General features: G+C 38.0%; 1 protein-coding gene across 1 annotated transcript in view; it reads left to right on the forward strand.

The window, feature by feature from the left end:
- Positions 1-14,860, forward strand: part of ACSS3 (acyl-CoA synthetase short chain family member 3) — a 143,535-nt gene that overhangs the window by 22,169 nt on the left and 106,506 nt on the right. The window contains exon 2 of the mRNA XM_082850019.1: positions 13,361-13,505. Coding sequence (XP_082706145.1) covers positions 13,361-13,505 — 145 coding nt within the window. The remainder of the gene's footprint in view (positions 1-13,360; positions 13,506-14,860) is intronic.

A 14,860-nucleotide genomic window follows, 5' to 3' on the forward strand; every position in this document is an offset into this window, starting at 1 on the left:
TAGTCAGTAAGCCATCTGTGGTTATTTAAGTTTAATTTAATTAGAATTAAATAAAATTTAATTTATGTTAGCTAATGATGCTGTTGAGTATTTGAAAGGTGGCTAGTGCAATTGAAGAACTAAATTTTAAATTTTATTTACTTTTAATTAGTTTGAATTTAAATTTAGCCAGCCACTTATGGCTAGTGGCTACCCTGTTGAGCAGTGGAGATATGAAACACTTCCATCATCACAGAAATTTCTGTTGGACAGGGCTTCTCTGGAGCAAGGATTGGCAGAGTTTTTCTTTAAGGTGCAAAATGGTAAATATGTTTGGCTATGCAGGCCAGATAGCCTCCATTGCAACCACTCAGTTCTGCTGTTGTCAAGCAAAAGCAGCCACAGAGAATATATAAACAACGGAGTGTGGCTGTGTTTCAATAAAACTTTATTTACACAAACAGGTGGTTGTCCAGATTTGGCGGGAGGCTAGGGTTGCTGACCCTTCTAGAGTCCCGGTTTCTTTGATAGATACTTTTTTCATTCTTTTCCTGTTTTTACTCTAAAAATTTTCTTTTCATTCTTCTGTATTTCTCAGATCTCTCCCTCATTTCCATCTTTATCATCACACTTGATTATTGCAAAATATCTCTATCAGTCCTCTCTCCTCTTGTCCTGCTGCAACTCATTGTACCCATTGCCACAAAAGTGTTCTTTCATAATTCATCTAAGCCAGATGCTCGTTTGTAGATGTATGTAGTGATAGTAATCACCTCATAGCATTACTGAAAGGAGTCAATGAAATGTGTATAAAATTGTGCTCATGGTGGGTGTAGAGTTCTCTCACATTAACTCATCCACACAGAATAGTGGTTGTGACTCAGAGCCTGACAGCCTGACATCCAGTCCCAGCTTGTCACGCTTCAGTGTGGACCTCAGATAGGCCACTTAACTTCTCTGTACCTCAGTTTCCTCATCTGTAAAATGAGGGTGATATTAGTATACACACAGAGTTGTTAAGAGAATTAAATGAATTAATTTGTATTAAATGCTCATAGTATTGTCTTGGTAAGTGCTATGTAGTTGGTTTTTATTTTATTTTCCTAGTTTCACAGATGAGGGAAGAAAGGCCTAGACATGTTAATTTGCCTAAAGTCATACAGCTAGTAAACATGTCTGAGATTTGAACTCTGGCCTTTTGACTTGAAAGCCCAAGCTGTTAACTATTGATGCATTCCTTACAACATCCAGCCCTCTCCTTACCACATATCTGCAGTTGGAATTAAACTCTTTTTTATTGCGCTTTCATCATACTTAGTTTGTACTTCTGTCAGGAAATTTGCCACGTTTTGCTTCTTCTTATAGTTATTGCAAATTAGTCTGCCTTTCAGAGTGGAGAACATGTACCCAGTTATATTTTTTCCCCTTCCTTCACAGTCTCAGTTCTAATCAACAACAAATTATTTACTGTTAAATTTGTTGAACAGAAAAATGTTTTAAAAGGGTTATTGACAGTTAATACTGGGGGTTATAATCTGCCATAGTCTTCTTATAAAATAATGAATTATCAATTATAAAGATTATATGTTCATCACTATTTTAGTATATAGATTTAGTGTTTTAGTATACAAATAACCAAATGTATTCATCATCTTTGAATTGTTCTCAGTATGTTGGCTTCAGGTTTATTTAACTTTTGAAAAAGAGCTTGGAGTTTGTTTTTGTTTTTTTCTGAAACTGTGATGAAATGAAGACCCACATAGGTCATCAAGGAAGGAAATTATAATCTGATCTGAAGGAAGTAAACTCATATCAGAAGGTAAATTATAAGTTAGACTTTCCAGTTATTTAATAATGAAAATTTGCAGAGTACAGAGCAGCTGAGAGTACAGAGAGGGTTACAACATTGTCACCACTAAATATGGTTGTGCTGGAGGAAGCTTTCAACAGTTATTTTATGCAAGTCAAAATATGAGAGTTTGCGCAAAAAAAAAAAATATGACAGTTTGTGAAAGAGTTTCATAGGCTACACTGTTGAAAGTATATTAAATCAATTTTATTCTTGGCAAAGGAGGCAGTGGTGGAATTGAGAGGAACATTTTAGACTTTACCAATTTAACTTTACATTGCTGGGTAATCAAATCCACAGAGTAAATGCTATCAATTTTCCCCTCTGACACGAGGATTATTTATTTTTTTTGAGCGTCAGCGTTTTATTTCCTTTTGTAATGTTTGAAAACTGACAATAAATACATGCTTAAAAAAGAAAATTTAGCCCTCAACAGAGGGGAAGTTGATGGTTATAGGAATTGATGGGAACAGAAGAATCATGTGAAAATTTGCCAGTAGCTTTTTCTGGCATCCAGAGATCAAGACCATGGCGCTTGTCAGGCTCCCTACCTCTTAAAAATCTTTTAGACATCCACCCACATTCACTGACTTAGCCCAATGTGTGGGCCAAGTACACACTCTAGTCTAACTCATTTGATGAAGAAAGCCAAAGTCAAATGCAGGGTAGGCTAGAATCAAATATTAGGAAAGACAGAGAAGACTTAGGTCAGCTAAAGTGAAGAACAGAAGAAATACAACTCAAGGCAGACTTTTTCCAAAGAGCTGAGTCCAAGGTTTTATGCTAGATGTAAGCTAGCAGGGCTTGATGAGAAAAAGGCAAAGGAAAATAGAAAATTATGTTCAGGACATCTAGAACGAATTTCAGAACCTTTCTTTTTTTCTGAGCCCCTTCTGCATACCCTCAAGCCCCGCCTCTGTGAACTCAGACACTGATGATGATGGCTTGTCTCTGACTCCTTTTCAAGGAATCTAACATTACTGTAGTGACTATAGAATTACACTAGCTGAGATTCCTCCTGTTTCGTTTGTCCTGGAATGCATCCCTTTGCCTTTTAAGTTATGAAATATGACAATTTTAAAGCTTGTTTGAATTTGTGAAAATTTATGGATCTTAAGACTTTTGTATCAGGATAGATTAAGTTATGCTGTAGGAATAAACAACCCTCAAATCTCCCCGTTTTAAAATAGCCCAGGAGTATCTCACTTATACTACAGGTTTATCTTGGGTTACCCAAGAGATTTGCTCCGTGTCATCCATCCTCACTCAAGGATATAAGCTAATAGTGCAGTTGCCATTTGGAGTATCCTTGTGGCAGGGAGAAGGAGAAGTTGTCAGCATGCATTTGCTCTTGAAGACTCCTTGCATTCCTTCTGTTGCCATTGCATGGGCCAGAGCAAGCCACATGGCCACACCTCATTTCAAGTGTATATGAAAGTGCAGTCTTACCAGTGCCTGGAATGAGGACAACCAAAATGATATGGACAGCAGGAATGATGACCACAGATTTATAACAGATCTCTCTATGTGATTTGAAGATTCTATCTAGCTATTTATTATTGACTGTTCAGCTGCTGCTTGAAGTTAATACTGGTGAGAACAATAAAAAGAAGGAAGTTTTTATGGTCCAAATTTTAGTTCTTAAAACTGAGTTTAGATGTTATCATAAGTGTAAGAAATGCTTCTTTTTACCAGAAGAATATTCAAGAAGGTGTTTTTATTAAATTAGAATGTTTTTCATTAATGGTAGTTATACCGATTATAGAGTTGATGATTGAGTCACATCAGGAGACAAGCCATCTAGACTGTTAAAGCTTTTAATATTATTTAAATATATGTAAATCATGTATTCAATATATAAATACATGCTCATAAAAATTAAATAACAGAGGAAGTACGTATCATATAAAAATATAGACCATCCCTTCTCCATACTGTCCCCCAACTTTCTCTTACCCAGAGTTTACTACTGTTAATATTTTCTTGTCCATTTTTCTAGACTCCTTCTTGTGCTTTTATGCAACAGAGATGAACACGTAAGCAACTTGCTTTGGTTAAGTTAAAAGCACATTTTGGAGATAAGTATGTATATCCACTCCTAAATTGCTGAACTAATTTATTTGCTTACCAGCTTTACTTGAGAATGCCAGTTTCTCTTTTCTTTCACCAACAGTGTGTATTATATTTTTATACCAATCCAGTTTAGAAAAATGGCGTCTCATTATTGTTTTAATGTTCATTTTCCTGGTGTTTGTAAGACTGAGCACTGTTTTTATGTTTATTGGCCATTATCATTTTTTTTCTCTGTGGGTAGTGTGCTGAAATTCTTTGCCTATTGGATTTAAAATTTTTTTCTTATTGACTTGTAGGAACACTTTAAATATTATTGAAGTTGCAAATATACCTTTCCCCTTGTTATTTATATTGAGAGTGTGCCCTCCCCACACCTCAGCTTTATTTTGTCTTCTAACTCATATACACACACATACATGCACACACATACACATAATACACACATGCACACACACGCACACACACACACACACACATATGCTCATCTGAGTGTCAAGATTCAGCAGGTAGCTGAGTACATTTCAAAACCCAAGTAAGGATCCTTGTTCACTTGTCAATGAATACAGGTTTTGATTGCTAGAGTCATTCCTCCTATAATTGTTTGAGGGAGAAGAGGGCAATCGTATGTAGGGTTTCTAGGCCTCTTAGAAGTTGTACAGAGCCTTTTTCCTATTTTACAGGTCCTGAATCTTTGGGACGATCATCCATGCAGAAATTATACTTAGTTTAGAAAGACTTTAGACAGGTTAAGTGTTGTATGATGTGTGTGTGTTTGATTGTCTTAATTTTCCATCTAAACATCAATGCCCATTCTTTATTCCTACCTCCCTCTGATCTGGGAGTTATTTCAGAGTTTTATTGAGAGAGGTTTTTTTTTTTTTTTTTTGGTACGCTGGCCTCTCACTGTTGTGGCCTCTGCCGTTGCGGAGCACAGGTTCCAGACGTGCAGGCTCAGCGGCCATGGCTCACGGGCCCAGCCGCTCCGCGGCATGTGGGATCTTCCCGGACTGGGGCATGAACCCGTGTCCCCTGCATCGGCAGGTGGACTCTCAACCACTGTGCCACCAGGGAAGCCCGAGAGAGGTTTTTTGGTGAGCCTTTGTATTTCCTTCTTAGGGTTTATAGGTTCCTCATGAATGTAGAGTATTCTGTGGTATGGCTCTATAAATTTTTCTACACCTTCCTTTTCTTTCTTTTAACTTAGCAGTATATAAAATGTCACGGAAATCTTTCAGTATCATACCCTTGGATCTGTCATGTTTCTCATGATTTCTGGATTAAGCAGTCGCTTTGCTCCTATCTGTTTTATATGTTAAAATTTTTTCCCACTGTTCTGATCTGGGGCTAGCACCATTTCTAGTGGCTCCATATTGCTTTCAATTTTATTTCAGGTTTATATTTTTTTCTGTTATTCAAGTAGGTTATGGGTTACATTCAAGTTGCTTCCAGTTTTCTGCAGAAGGAATTCAGGGCAGGGGTTGGGTAGGATAAAGAGTATGAAATTTTTCCTTTCTGCAACAGAATTAAATCTGACTGAGTTTAAAAAGAGAGCTAGTCAAAGACTCTATTGGTAGAATATTCCAGTAGTTCTATCTAGTAGCTATATAGCCCTGACAAAGTTGCTGATATATGTATATGTGTGTGTGTGTGTGTGTGTATGTGTGTGTGTGTGTATATAAAATACTAATACGTATGGGAAGAATGCAGCATCACAGATGAATGAGGACGGTAAGGATTAGTCAAAAAATGATGCTTGGCAAATTGACTACTGATAAATAAATATAATTGTACTGCCACATCATAATATATATATATCTATATATAATATATATACACACATATCATAGTACATGTGTATAATATATAACAGATTTTACATACAGATTATATACATATATGAATAAATTAATGGTACATTTAAGGCATCAATATAAAAAATTAGAAGAGAGTAGTATGAATTATCTTAGAGGGAAAAATTGTGAAGGAAAATTATGAGTTTATTTGACTACATACAAACTTAAAATATCTTTATATCAGGAAACACTATGAATTAAAATTAGTGAATAAACTGAGAATATAACTTGTAACAATGTCAGACTTAATTCAATGTCCTATATAAAGAACTTTTAAAAATTGGTAAGACATTGTGTTTAATACTAGTAATCAAATAAACCAAAATTAAAACTTCTAAAACTGCTGCTAAAATTGCAGAAGATTGAGAAGAATCTGTGTTTAGAGGAGTGTGATAAAATGAACTTTCAGGTAATGCTGATGGTAACATAAATTGATTCAATATTTCCGGAAAGCAGTTTGGTTGTTTGATGTGTGAAAGTGTGTGTGTGCTTGATTGTAGGAATCTTGCTGGCATATGTAATAAAAAGCAGTGTGACCAATATTTCTCTACAAGAAACATCATCCTGGGATCATTTAAAATTACGAAAATATTGTGAAAAGGAATTTGCAACAATGCAGGATAACTTTGTGCTTAAATAGTGCCGTGGAGGCTATTGCTGAACAGCAGTTGAATGGAATATTATGCATTCATTAAACGCATTCTGAGAGTTGTTCAGATCATTGGAAAAAAACCCATAATGTACTCTTTTTTTTTTTTTTTTTGCGTTACGCGGGCCTCTCACTGTTGTGGCCTCTCCCGTTGCGGAGCACAGGCTCCGGACGCACAGGCTCAGCGGCCATGGCTCACGGGCCCAGCCGCTCCGCGGCATGTGGGATCTTCCCGGACCGGGGCACGAACCCGCGTCCCCTGCATCGGCAGGCGGACTCCCAACCACTGCGCCACCAGGGAAGCCCCATAATGTACTCTTAAACATAGAGGCAGAATATTTACATATAGAAAATATAAAATACTCCAAAGTATATTTTCTCAGTTTTCTACAGTGAGCATTAGTTATTTTAATAATCTGGGGAGACAAACCATTTAAAACCTTCTCATAAATTTAGAAGGGGTACTGAAGAGACAGCACATAGAAGGCATTCAGTTGACCTTTACTGAAATGATTTGATTTTAACTGAAATAAGAATCTTCTCATAGTAGAAAAATCAAATCTTTGAGCCAGGAGGCCCTTTGCAAGTCACTTGGTCCAGTCATCCGCAGTAAACCAGTCCTTAAATTTAGCCAGTTTATAGTGGTATATTCATTACCTATAACCATTTCTGGAGCCATGCCAATGTGTTACTTCCTCCAACAGTTCTTGCTTAACACTGCTTGCATTTCCTTCCTGTCTGTCCCAAAGGGTGCCCTTAAAATTCTTTAAGTTTCTTTAAGGGCATCCTTCAAAAAGAAAATGCTAGGGTACAGTAATTTAAATATTAAACCACCCCAAATTTGCCAATAATTGGAAAGAAAATCTGAAGTTCTTTGAGTATTGCCTGTAGAGTTACTGCTGTTTGATGTTCATGGGGTTGGTTCCGTAATACGCTGCCTTTAGCAAGTTGCTGTCAGATGAGTTTCCTCATACATAAAATGGGGTTTACAATAGTACCTACCTCATAGGGTAGGTTTTTTAAAGTTGAAGTACAGTTGATGTACAATATTGTGTAATTTTTCAGCTGTACAACAGAGTGATCTGACAATAAAATACATTATGAAATGATCATCATGATAAGTTTAGTAACTGTCTGGCTCCATACAAAGTTACTGCAGTATTATTGACTGTATTACATCCTTATGTAGTATACTACATCCCTGTGACTTATTTATTCTATAACTGGAAGTTTGTATCTCTTAATTCCCCTTCACATATTTTGCCCAAACCCCTATCCACCTCCCCTCTGGCAACTACTGATTTGTTCCCTGTATCTGTATGTCTGTTTCTCTTTTGTTTTGTTTGTTAATTTGTTTTGTTTTTTATATTCCATATATAAGTGAGAATATATGGTATTTGTCTTTCTTTGATGTATTTCACTTAGCATAATACCCTCTACGTCCAATAGCACAATTTCATTCTTTTTTATGGTTGAGTAATATTCCAGTGTGTGTGTGTGTGTGTGTGTGTGTGTGTGTGTGTGTATGTATATCTTCTTGATCAACTCAACACATCTATTGATGGACATTTAGGTCGCTTCTGCATTTTGACTATTGTAAATAATGCTGCAGTGAACATAAGGGTGCATATATCATTTTGAATTAATGTTTTTATTTTCTTCAGGTAAACACCCAGAAATGGAATTGCTGGATTTTATGGTAGTTCTGTTTTTAAGTTTTTGAGGAACCTCCATACTGTTTTCCATAGTGGCTGCACCAATTTACATTCCCATCAACAGTGCACAAGGGTCCCTAGGGTTGTTTTTTGATTAGATGATTTCATACACATGAAATATTGGTCTAGAATAAGGGATCAATAAATATTACTTAGAAACTTTCGGGACAAGTTGGACAAAATGCACTTTTTCCTATTCATCCTGTTAAATCTAGCTAAAAACATAGGACATTATATATAAAATACACATAAGAAGACTCTGAAAGGAGGAGAGAAGAAACCAAATCAGCTAGGAACTTTGGGACATGAGAAATGACATGGCATTGAGTTCCTTGGGTTTTCTTTCTTGTCTTATATATCCTATACTGAGTGCTGGAGAAGGTGGCAACCTAGAAACACCAATGGGTGCAGAAAAAAAAGTTCCAACAAAAACGTCTTTGGACCTTCCCCCCCAAAGATAAAAGGGGTGGGGAGGGACAGCCTGCCAAGACAGGACATTTTTGGCCAGTAACTTCCCTAATACAGTCAAACACTATGGAAAGCTCTGTGGCTCCCATCCCATCTTCACCAGTGAAAAGGTGATAGAGAACCTAGACTTCTACTCTTACCAGGCTGTGACAAGGTGTCCTAAACATCGTCACCTCCCCTGGTGGTGTTAGAGAAAGTTATATCAGGAATTGGAACTTTCATTATGGCTAAGGTAAAGAGGTAAGAAGGATCTTGCCCCTGGCATTGTCAGTGGAGTCCATGTGGGGAGTCAAAATGAGGTGCCATTCCCCACTATCAGCCAGGATGATGTAATGGAAGCCTAGTGGGATCCTGAACTTTTACCCTAGCTCAGCAGTAATGAGGTACCCCTTACTCTCATGAGTGTCAGTGGAGGCCTAATGGGGAGCTGGAACTTACACCTGAACCTGGTGGTAATGAGTTGTCTCCCTCGCCCACTGACACAGTATCAGAGGAGGCCTGATAAAACAGAAGATTTAAATACGATCTTTAAATAAGCTCCAGAATCTCCTAATAAAATACCTATAATGTCCAGGATACAAACAAAAATCACTTGTCATACCAAGAACCAGGAAAATATCAACTTGAATGAGAAAAGCAATCAGTAGATGCTAACACTGAGGCGACAGAGACTGGAATTATCGGACAAGGATTTTTAAAGCAGCCATCATAAAAAAATGCTTAAACGAGCAACTACGAACACACTGGAAACATTTTTTAAAAAGCCTCAATTAAATAGAAAGACTCAGCGAAGAAATAAAAGATGTAAAGAAAAAAACAAATGGAAATTTTAGAACTGAAAAATATGATAATGAAAATAAAAACTCACTGAATTGGTTCGACAGTAGAATGAAAATCACAAAGGAAAGGATCAGTGAACTCAAGGATAGAAAAAAAAATATATTTATAAATGAATGAATTAATAAGATATTGTGGACTAGGACACCAGTCAGGATGTCCAGAGACTTGGGTTGCAGGTATGGCTTTTTCCAATTCTTAGCCAAATGTCCTGTGCATTATTCTTTTTAAGACTCCATTCACTCAACTTTAAAATAAAATAGTAAAAACTACCCTGGCTACTGTACATGGATCCTAAATCCAAAGTGTCTTGAAGGTTTACTAGTATTTTCATTCTTCATTTATCAAATATTTATTGGGTGCCTAATATATAGATTCTCAGACTATAAGGAAAATATAGTCTCTGCTGTCAGGTTATAGTAAAATGAGGGAAACATTTGAGTAAGTGGACTAATTGTTAATGTAATATGATAAGTAGTATTGTAGAGATATGTGCACAGGTCTTTGGAACTACCTGGGAGAGGGTGGTGGTAAAGGAGAAGGACAGCCACAGAAAGAACAGCCACAGAAATTCTTTGAATAATGTGAACTCTAGGAATTGCACATTTTGTAATTCAGTATAGCTGGAGCATGGGAAGTTGCATGAGGGGAAATGAAGCTGAGTAGATGAAGGGTCTTTTATATCATCTAAAGATATATACTTTTTATCCTGAGCTTTATGGAAAGGTATTAAATGAGTTTGAGTGCCATTTGATGTGATAATATTTAATTTGAGGAAAGACATTCTAGTAGCAAAGGAAGATGACTTGAGAGGATGGGGTAAGACCTAGGGCAAAGAAATTAATTAAGAGAAAGGAATTGTAACCCAGGTTATCAATGAGAGAACTGAACAATTGCAAAGACAGATGTGACAGTACATACAATGGACAGAATGTGGAGAATGAGGGATCAAATTTAACTTTTGAGTTTCTACACCTTGCAGTGGGTGCAGGGTGGTTCCTTGAAATATGGAAAACAGGAGGAACAAGTTTGCAGTTGAGATGGGCTGTGAGTTGGAGGTGGGGTGAAAATGATTATCGTTTTGGACGTATTATTATTTCCAAGGAGAGATGTCTAGCAGGCTGTCGGCTATAAGGGAATGGAGTTCAGAAAGGGGATCAGAGCTGGAGCTAAAGATGGAAGTTGAAACCATAAAAGTATAGAGATCACCCAAGGAATGTACGTAGAGTGAGCAAAGGGATGGATACAGAATGTTAGAAATTACTGTCAATTAAAGATTTGGCAAAGGAAGGAGATTTCATGAAAAATATTGTTGGTTCGCAAACTGGCCCCCATTCATGGGGGGCAAGGAGAGCCCAAAGAAAGGGGCAGGCCCCTCCAGAATGGTAGGTGGGTGGCAGATTTAATAAGCAAGGAAACTTGCGTCTGAGGCGTGTCGTGGGTGGCCAGGAGATCAGTAGATCTCCGCACCCACCCACAAGAATCTTGAAAATAATGTCCTTATCTGGGTTCAGACACATATGCAGTCCAGATGGACTCAACAACACATTGCTTTCTCAAGGCTATGTCCTTGAAACAGCTACTAGTATGGGAATAGTAGGTGGCACACATGTTCCAAGGATGGGGGGATCCTCTGATTGCCTGGGTCCAGCTGACAGGTCAACCTGGGGTCACATCCTCTCTGTGAACTCCTTCAACAGATATCTAGAAGGAACAAGTAGGAAGTAGAACAATAAGGCAAATGACAAAGTGAGTCCTCCATGAATCTTTGGGATCGAGAGGGCTCCTTGTTTTGTGAAATGTTATGGACATAATTCAATACTGAGCACAAAGAGTGGTAGAGCAGAAGTGGTAGATAGAGGATAATGACATCATCAAGAAGTGTTCCAGGGAGTCAGTCTTTCATGTGTCCGAAATGTATTCTTTTCAGAAATAAAAGCAGAAACACAAAAATATGAATAAGTATTTTGTGGGAAAATTCTATAAAGTATCTTTCCTTATTTCTGCCAAAATATTGAGTAAATATTTTTTACTTTTTCTTGGTGCATTGGTTAATTATAGCCACAGTTATGCTGCATATCACCATAAAAATCTCTGAGCCATAAGGTATTTATTCATCAGTTAATTTGTAGTTGTCATGGGATCAACACAACTGGAAATGTTATTCTAAGACAGGGGTCCTCAACCCCTGGGCTGCGGACCAGTACCGGTCTGCGGCCTGTTAGGAACCGGGCCACACAGCAGGAGATGAGCGGCGGGCAAGTGAGCGAAGCTTCATCTGCTGCTCCCCGTCGCTCCCCATCACTCACATTACTGCCTGAACCATCCCCCCTGCACCCCTGTTCCCCCGGGTCCATGGAAAAATTGTCTTCCATGAAACCGGTCCCTGGTGCTGAAAAGGTTGGGGGCCGCTGTTCTAAGACATGTGTCTGGCTGGGTTGGGCTCCTTGCTTCTTTTGGGCTCTGCTCCCATCTGCAAATACCCATTCTTGGCACCAGGCTGAGGAGGAGGCAGCAGTAATACCTGGAGGCTCTTCTCCTGGAGAGGGTGTAGGTGCAGGAGAGCAAGCCGTCGTGTCAGGCGCTTTCAAGCAAGTGCATGCTTCATGACTGCTTATTAGCCAGAGCTGACATCACATGGATGACCCCAAAGTCAAGGGAAGTTCTCTCCACTGATGAAGATGGAGGCAAGAGGAAGAGACAAAATATTTTTAATAGAAGTAAGGGTGAGGAGAAGAGACAATGTTTTTGAGCAAACATCAAATCTATTACACTTGGCAATTCCGAATCATTGTATTAATTACTCATTGTGCTGTACTGTAAGGTCATCATATTCACCATTACTGATGTATACAGGGTCACTTGATGCTGATTAAATGATTCCTCCTCCTACTGCCTTCTGTATCTGTTATTTCTTATTGCTGCCACTGTATCTATAGGCATTCTTAATTCCCTGCTTCATTTCACACAGGACTCTTTGAGTGAAGACCTGACAGTGATACTCAGCTATTTAATGGGACTTTTTCTTGTTGCTTCAATATTTTCCTCCTGTTATTTTGCATTTTTATAATATTTGCTAGTCTGACATTGGAACAAATGGACCATTACTATACTTGTATTTTGTATCTAATACTCTCCTTCTAAAAAAGTGGTAAATTCCATGCTCAGGAAAATGAGCTATATTTTCTTAAAAATTTTCTCCATCTATCTACATTATGTCTTTATTTTCAAAGGAACGCACTCAGCAATTGAGATAAAGAGTGGTGAATTGAAAAGTTTTTAAAAAGCTATTAACGTTTTATGTGCATTTTGATTGTTTATTCAGATTATGAAGCATTTCACACATGCAGAAAAGAACTAACCTATTCTTTGTGAAATTGGGGGTATTGCATTTAATTGAAACAAACAAATGTGTGTGTATATATACGCACACACACACACACACACACACACACACATATATATATATATATATATATATATATATATATATATACATCTTTCAAAGAAGAATTGATTTTTCCAGTAAGTCTGTCTTTTTACAGCAGGTACCCAAACTTCAGTCATGCATCTACTATTTGCCCTCTCAGCTTAATGCATCTGTGCTGCACTTATATACAATTCATTTCATCCATGTAAAGTAGATTATTTTGGTGCTGTGTACTCTAGTTTCAGCCTAAGCAATAAAATCCATAAAATTGTCACCTTGAAGTGCGAGGTATATTTTCTTCTTGTGCACATGAAAATAAATACATATTTATTAAAAATGTCACTTCTGTACCATCTTAAATAGTTTACAGCCATCATTACCTGACATAACATGCATGGGGAAACACTGTTTTAAGGGCAGCTCTGCCAAACTAGGACTATAGAAACCTAGTTAAGTAACAATATATATTTTGAAGTCATTCACTTTTACTTTCCAATTATTTTTCAGGTTTGTGGAAGGGATGCTTAACATTTGTTACAATGCCATCGATCGTCATATTGAAAATGGTAAAGGAGATAAGATTGCTATCATTTATGACAGTCCTGTTACAAATACTAAAGCCACTATTACCTATAAAGAAGTCCTGGAGCAGGTAATATTATAAACTTTCTGTACATGTTATTTGGAAATCATACAGAAATTATTTAAATAGCATACATTCTCATTGCATAACTTTAATTCATTGACATGTTACTGTACTTTTGGTGCACACTGGAAATAGAGGTGTGTTAATGCATTTAAAGTATTTTTATTCCTTAATTATACTTTACAGTACGGGAAGATACTTATTTTAAAGGAAGAGGTTAACAAATCTCTAAGAACATGCTTATAATCTCTCTGGCCTTCGTTTTCCATCCACATTGCCATCACCTTTGCTCAGCTGTTCTCTTCAGCTCTTGTACTATTGAAGTAGTCTCCTAACCTACTAACTTCCCTACTACCAGGCTCTGCTCCTGTCAGACTATCACCTAAAGTGACACTAGGATTTTCTTCCTAAGAAACAACATATTTCTCTACCCCACTTAAAAATCTTTTCTTTAAAAATTATCATTATTCAGAGAGCAAAATCGGGACTTCTGTGATGTACAAGACACTTTGGAGTCTGATCACATCATCCCTCCAAGCTTCATTTCCCAACATTCTTGGCCATGAACGCAACCGTTTTTCAACCCATATTTCCTGCCACTCCCGTCAGGCTTCCTGGCCCTTTAAAGCTCTTTGCACATACTCATTACTTTCCCTTATTTGCTCTTTCTTTAGTTTTTTCCCATTTGGGTAGTTCTCAGATGGATCATGATATTGACAGATAAGTTATGAGATTTTTTTTTCTTTTAATATTGGGGTAGAAATGGGATTGCATAAGTAACTATAAAAGTATTTGGGTGTTATGAATTGTGGGAGAGTTATTCTAGCTTCTGGGGGAGGGCATTTATTTATTTATGATTTGAAGGGAGGTAGAGTGGAGGGCAGGGTTTCTCAGCCTTGACACTATTGACATTTTAGGCCAGATAATTCTTTATTGTGGGGAGCTGTTACGTACACTGTAGGATTTTTAGCAGCATTCCTGGTCTCCCCGTTAGATGCACCCCTTCCCCAGTTGTGATAACCAAAAATGTCTACAAATACTGCTGAAATGTCCCTGGAGCGGCAAAATCGCCACTAGTTGAGAACTTCTGGTTGAGCAGAGTCTGTCATGCTAGGTTTTGGAGGCCTTTGCGCTTTTTTTGTGGTACGCGGGCCTCTCACTGTTGTGGCCTTTCCCGTTGCGGAGCACAGGCTCTGGACGCGCAGGCTCAGCGGCCACGGCTCATGGGCCCAGCCGCTCCACGGCATGTGGGATCCTCGCAGACCGGGGCACGAACCCGCGTCCCCCGCATCAGCAGGCGGACTCTCAACCACGGCGCCACCAGGGAAGCCCAGCCTTTGCTTTTTTAATGGAAGCTTTTT

This window comes from Leucopleurus acutus (assembly GCF_964270905.1).
Source record: "Leucopleurus acutus genome assembly, chromosome: 11".
NCBI lineage: Eukaryota > Metazoa > Chordata > Mammalia > Artiodactyla > Delphinidae > Leucopleurus > Leucopleurus acutus.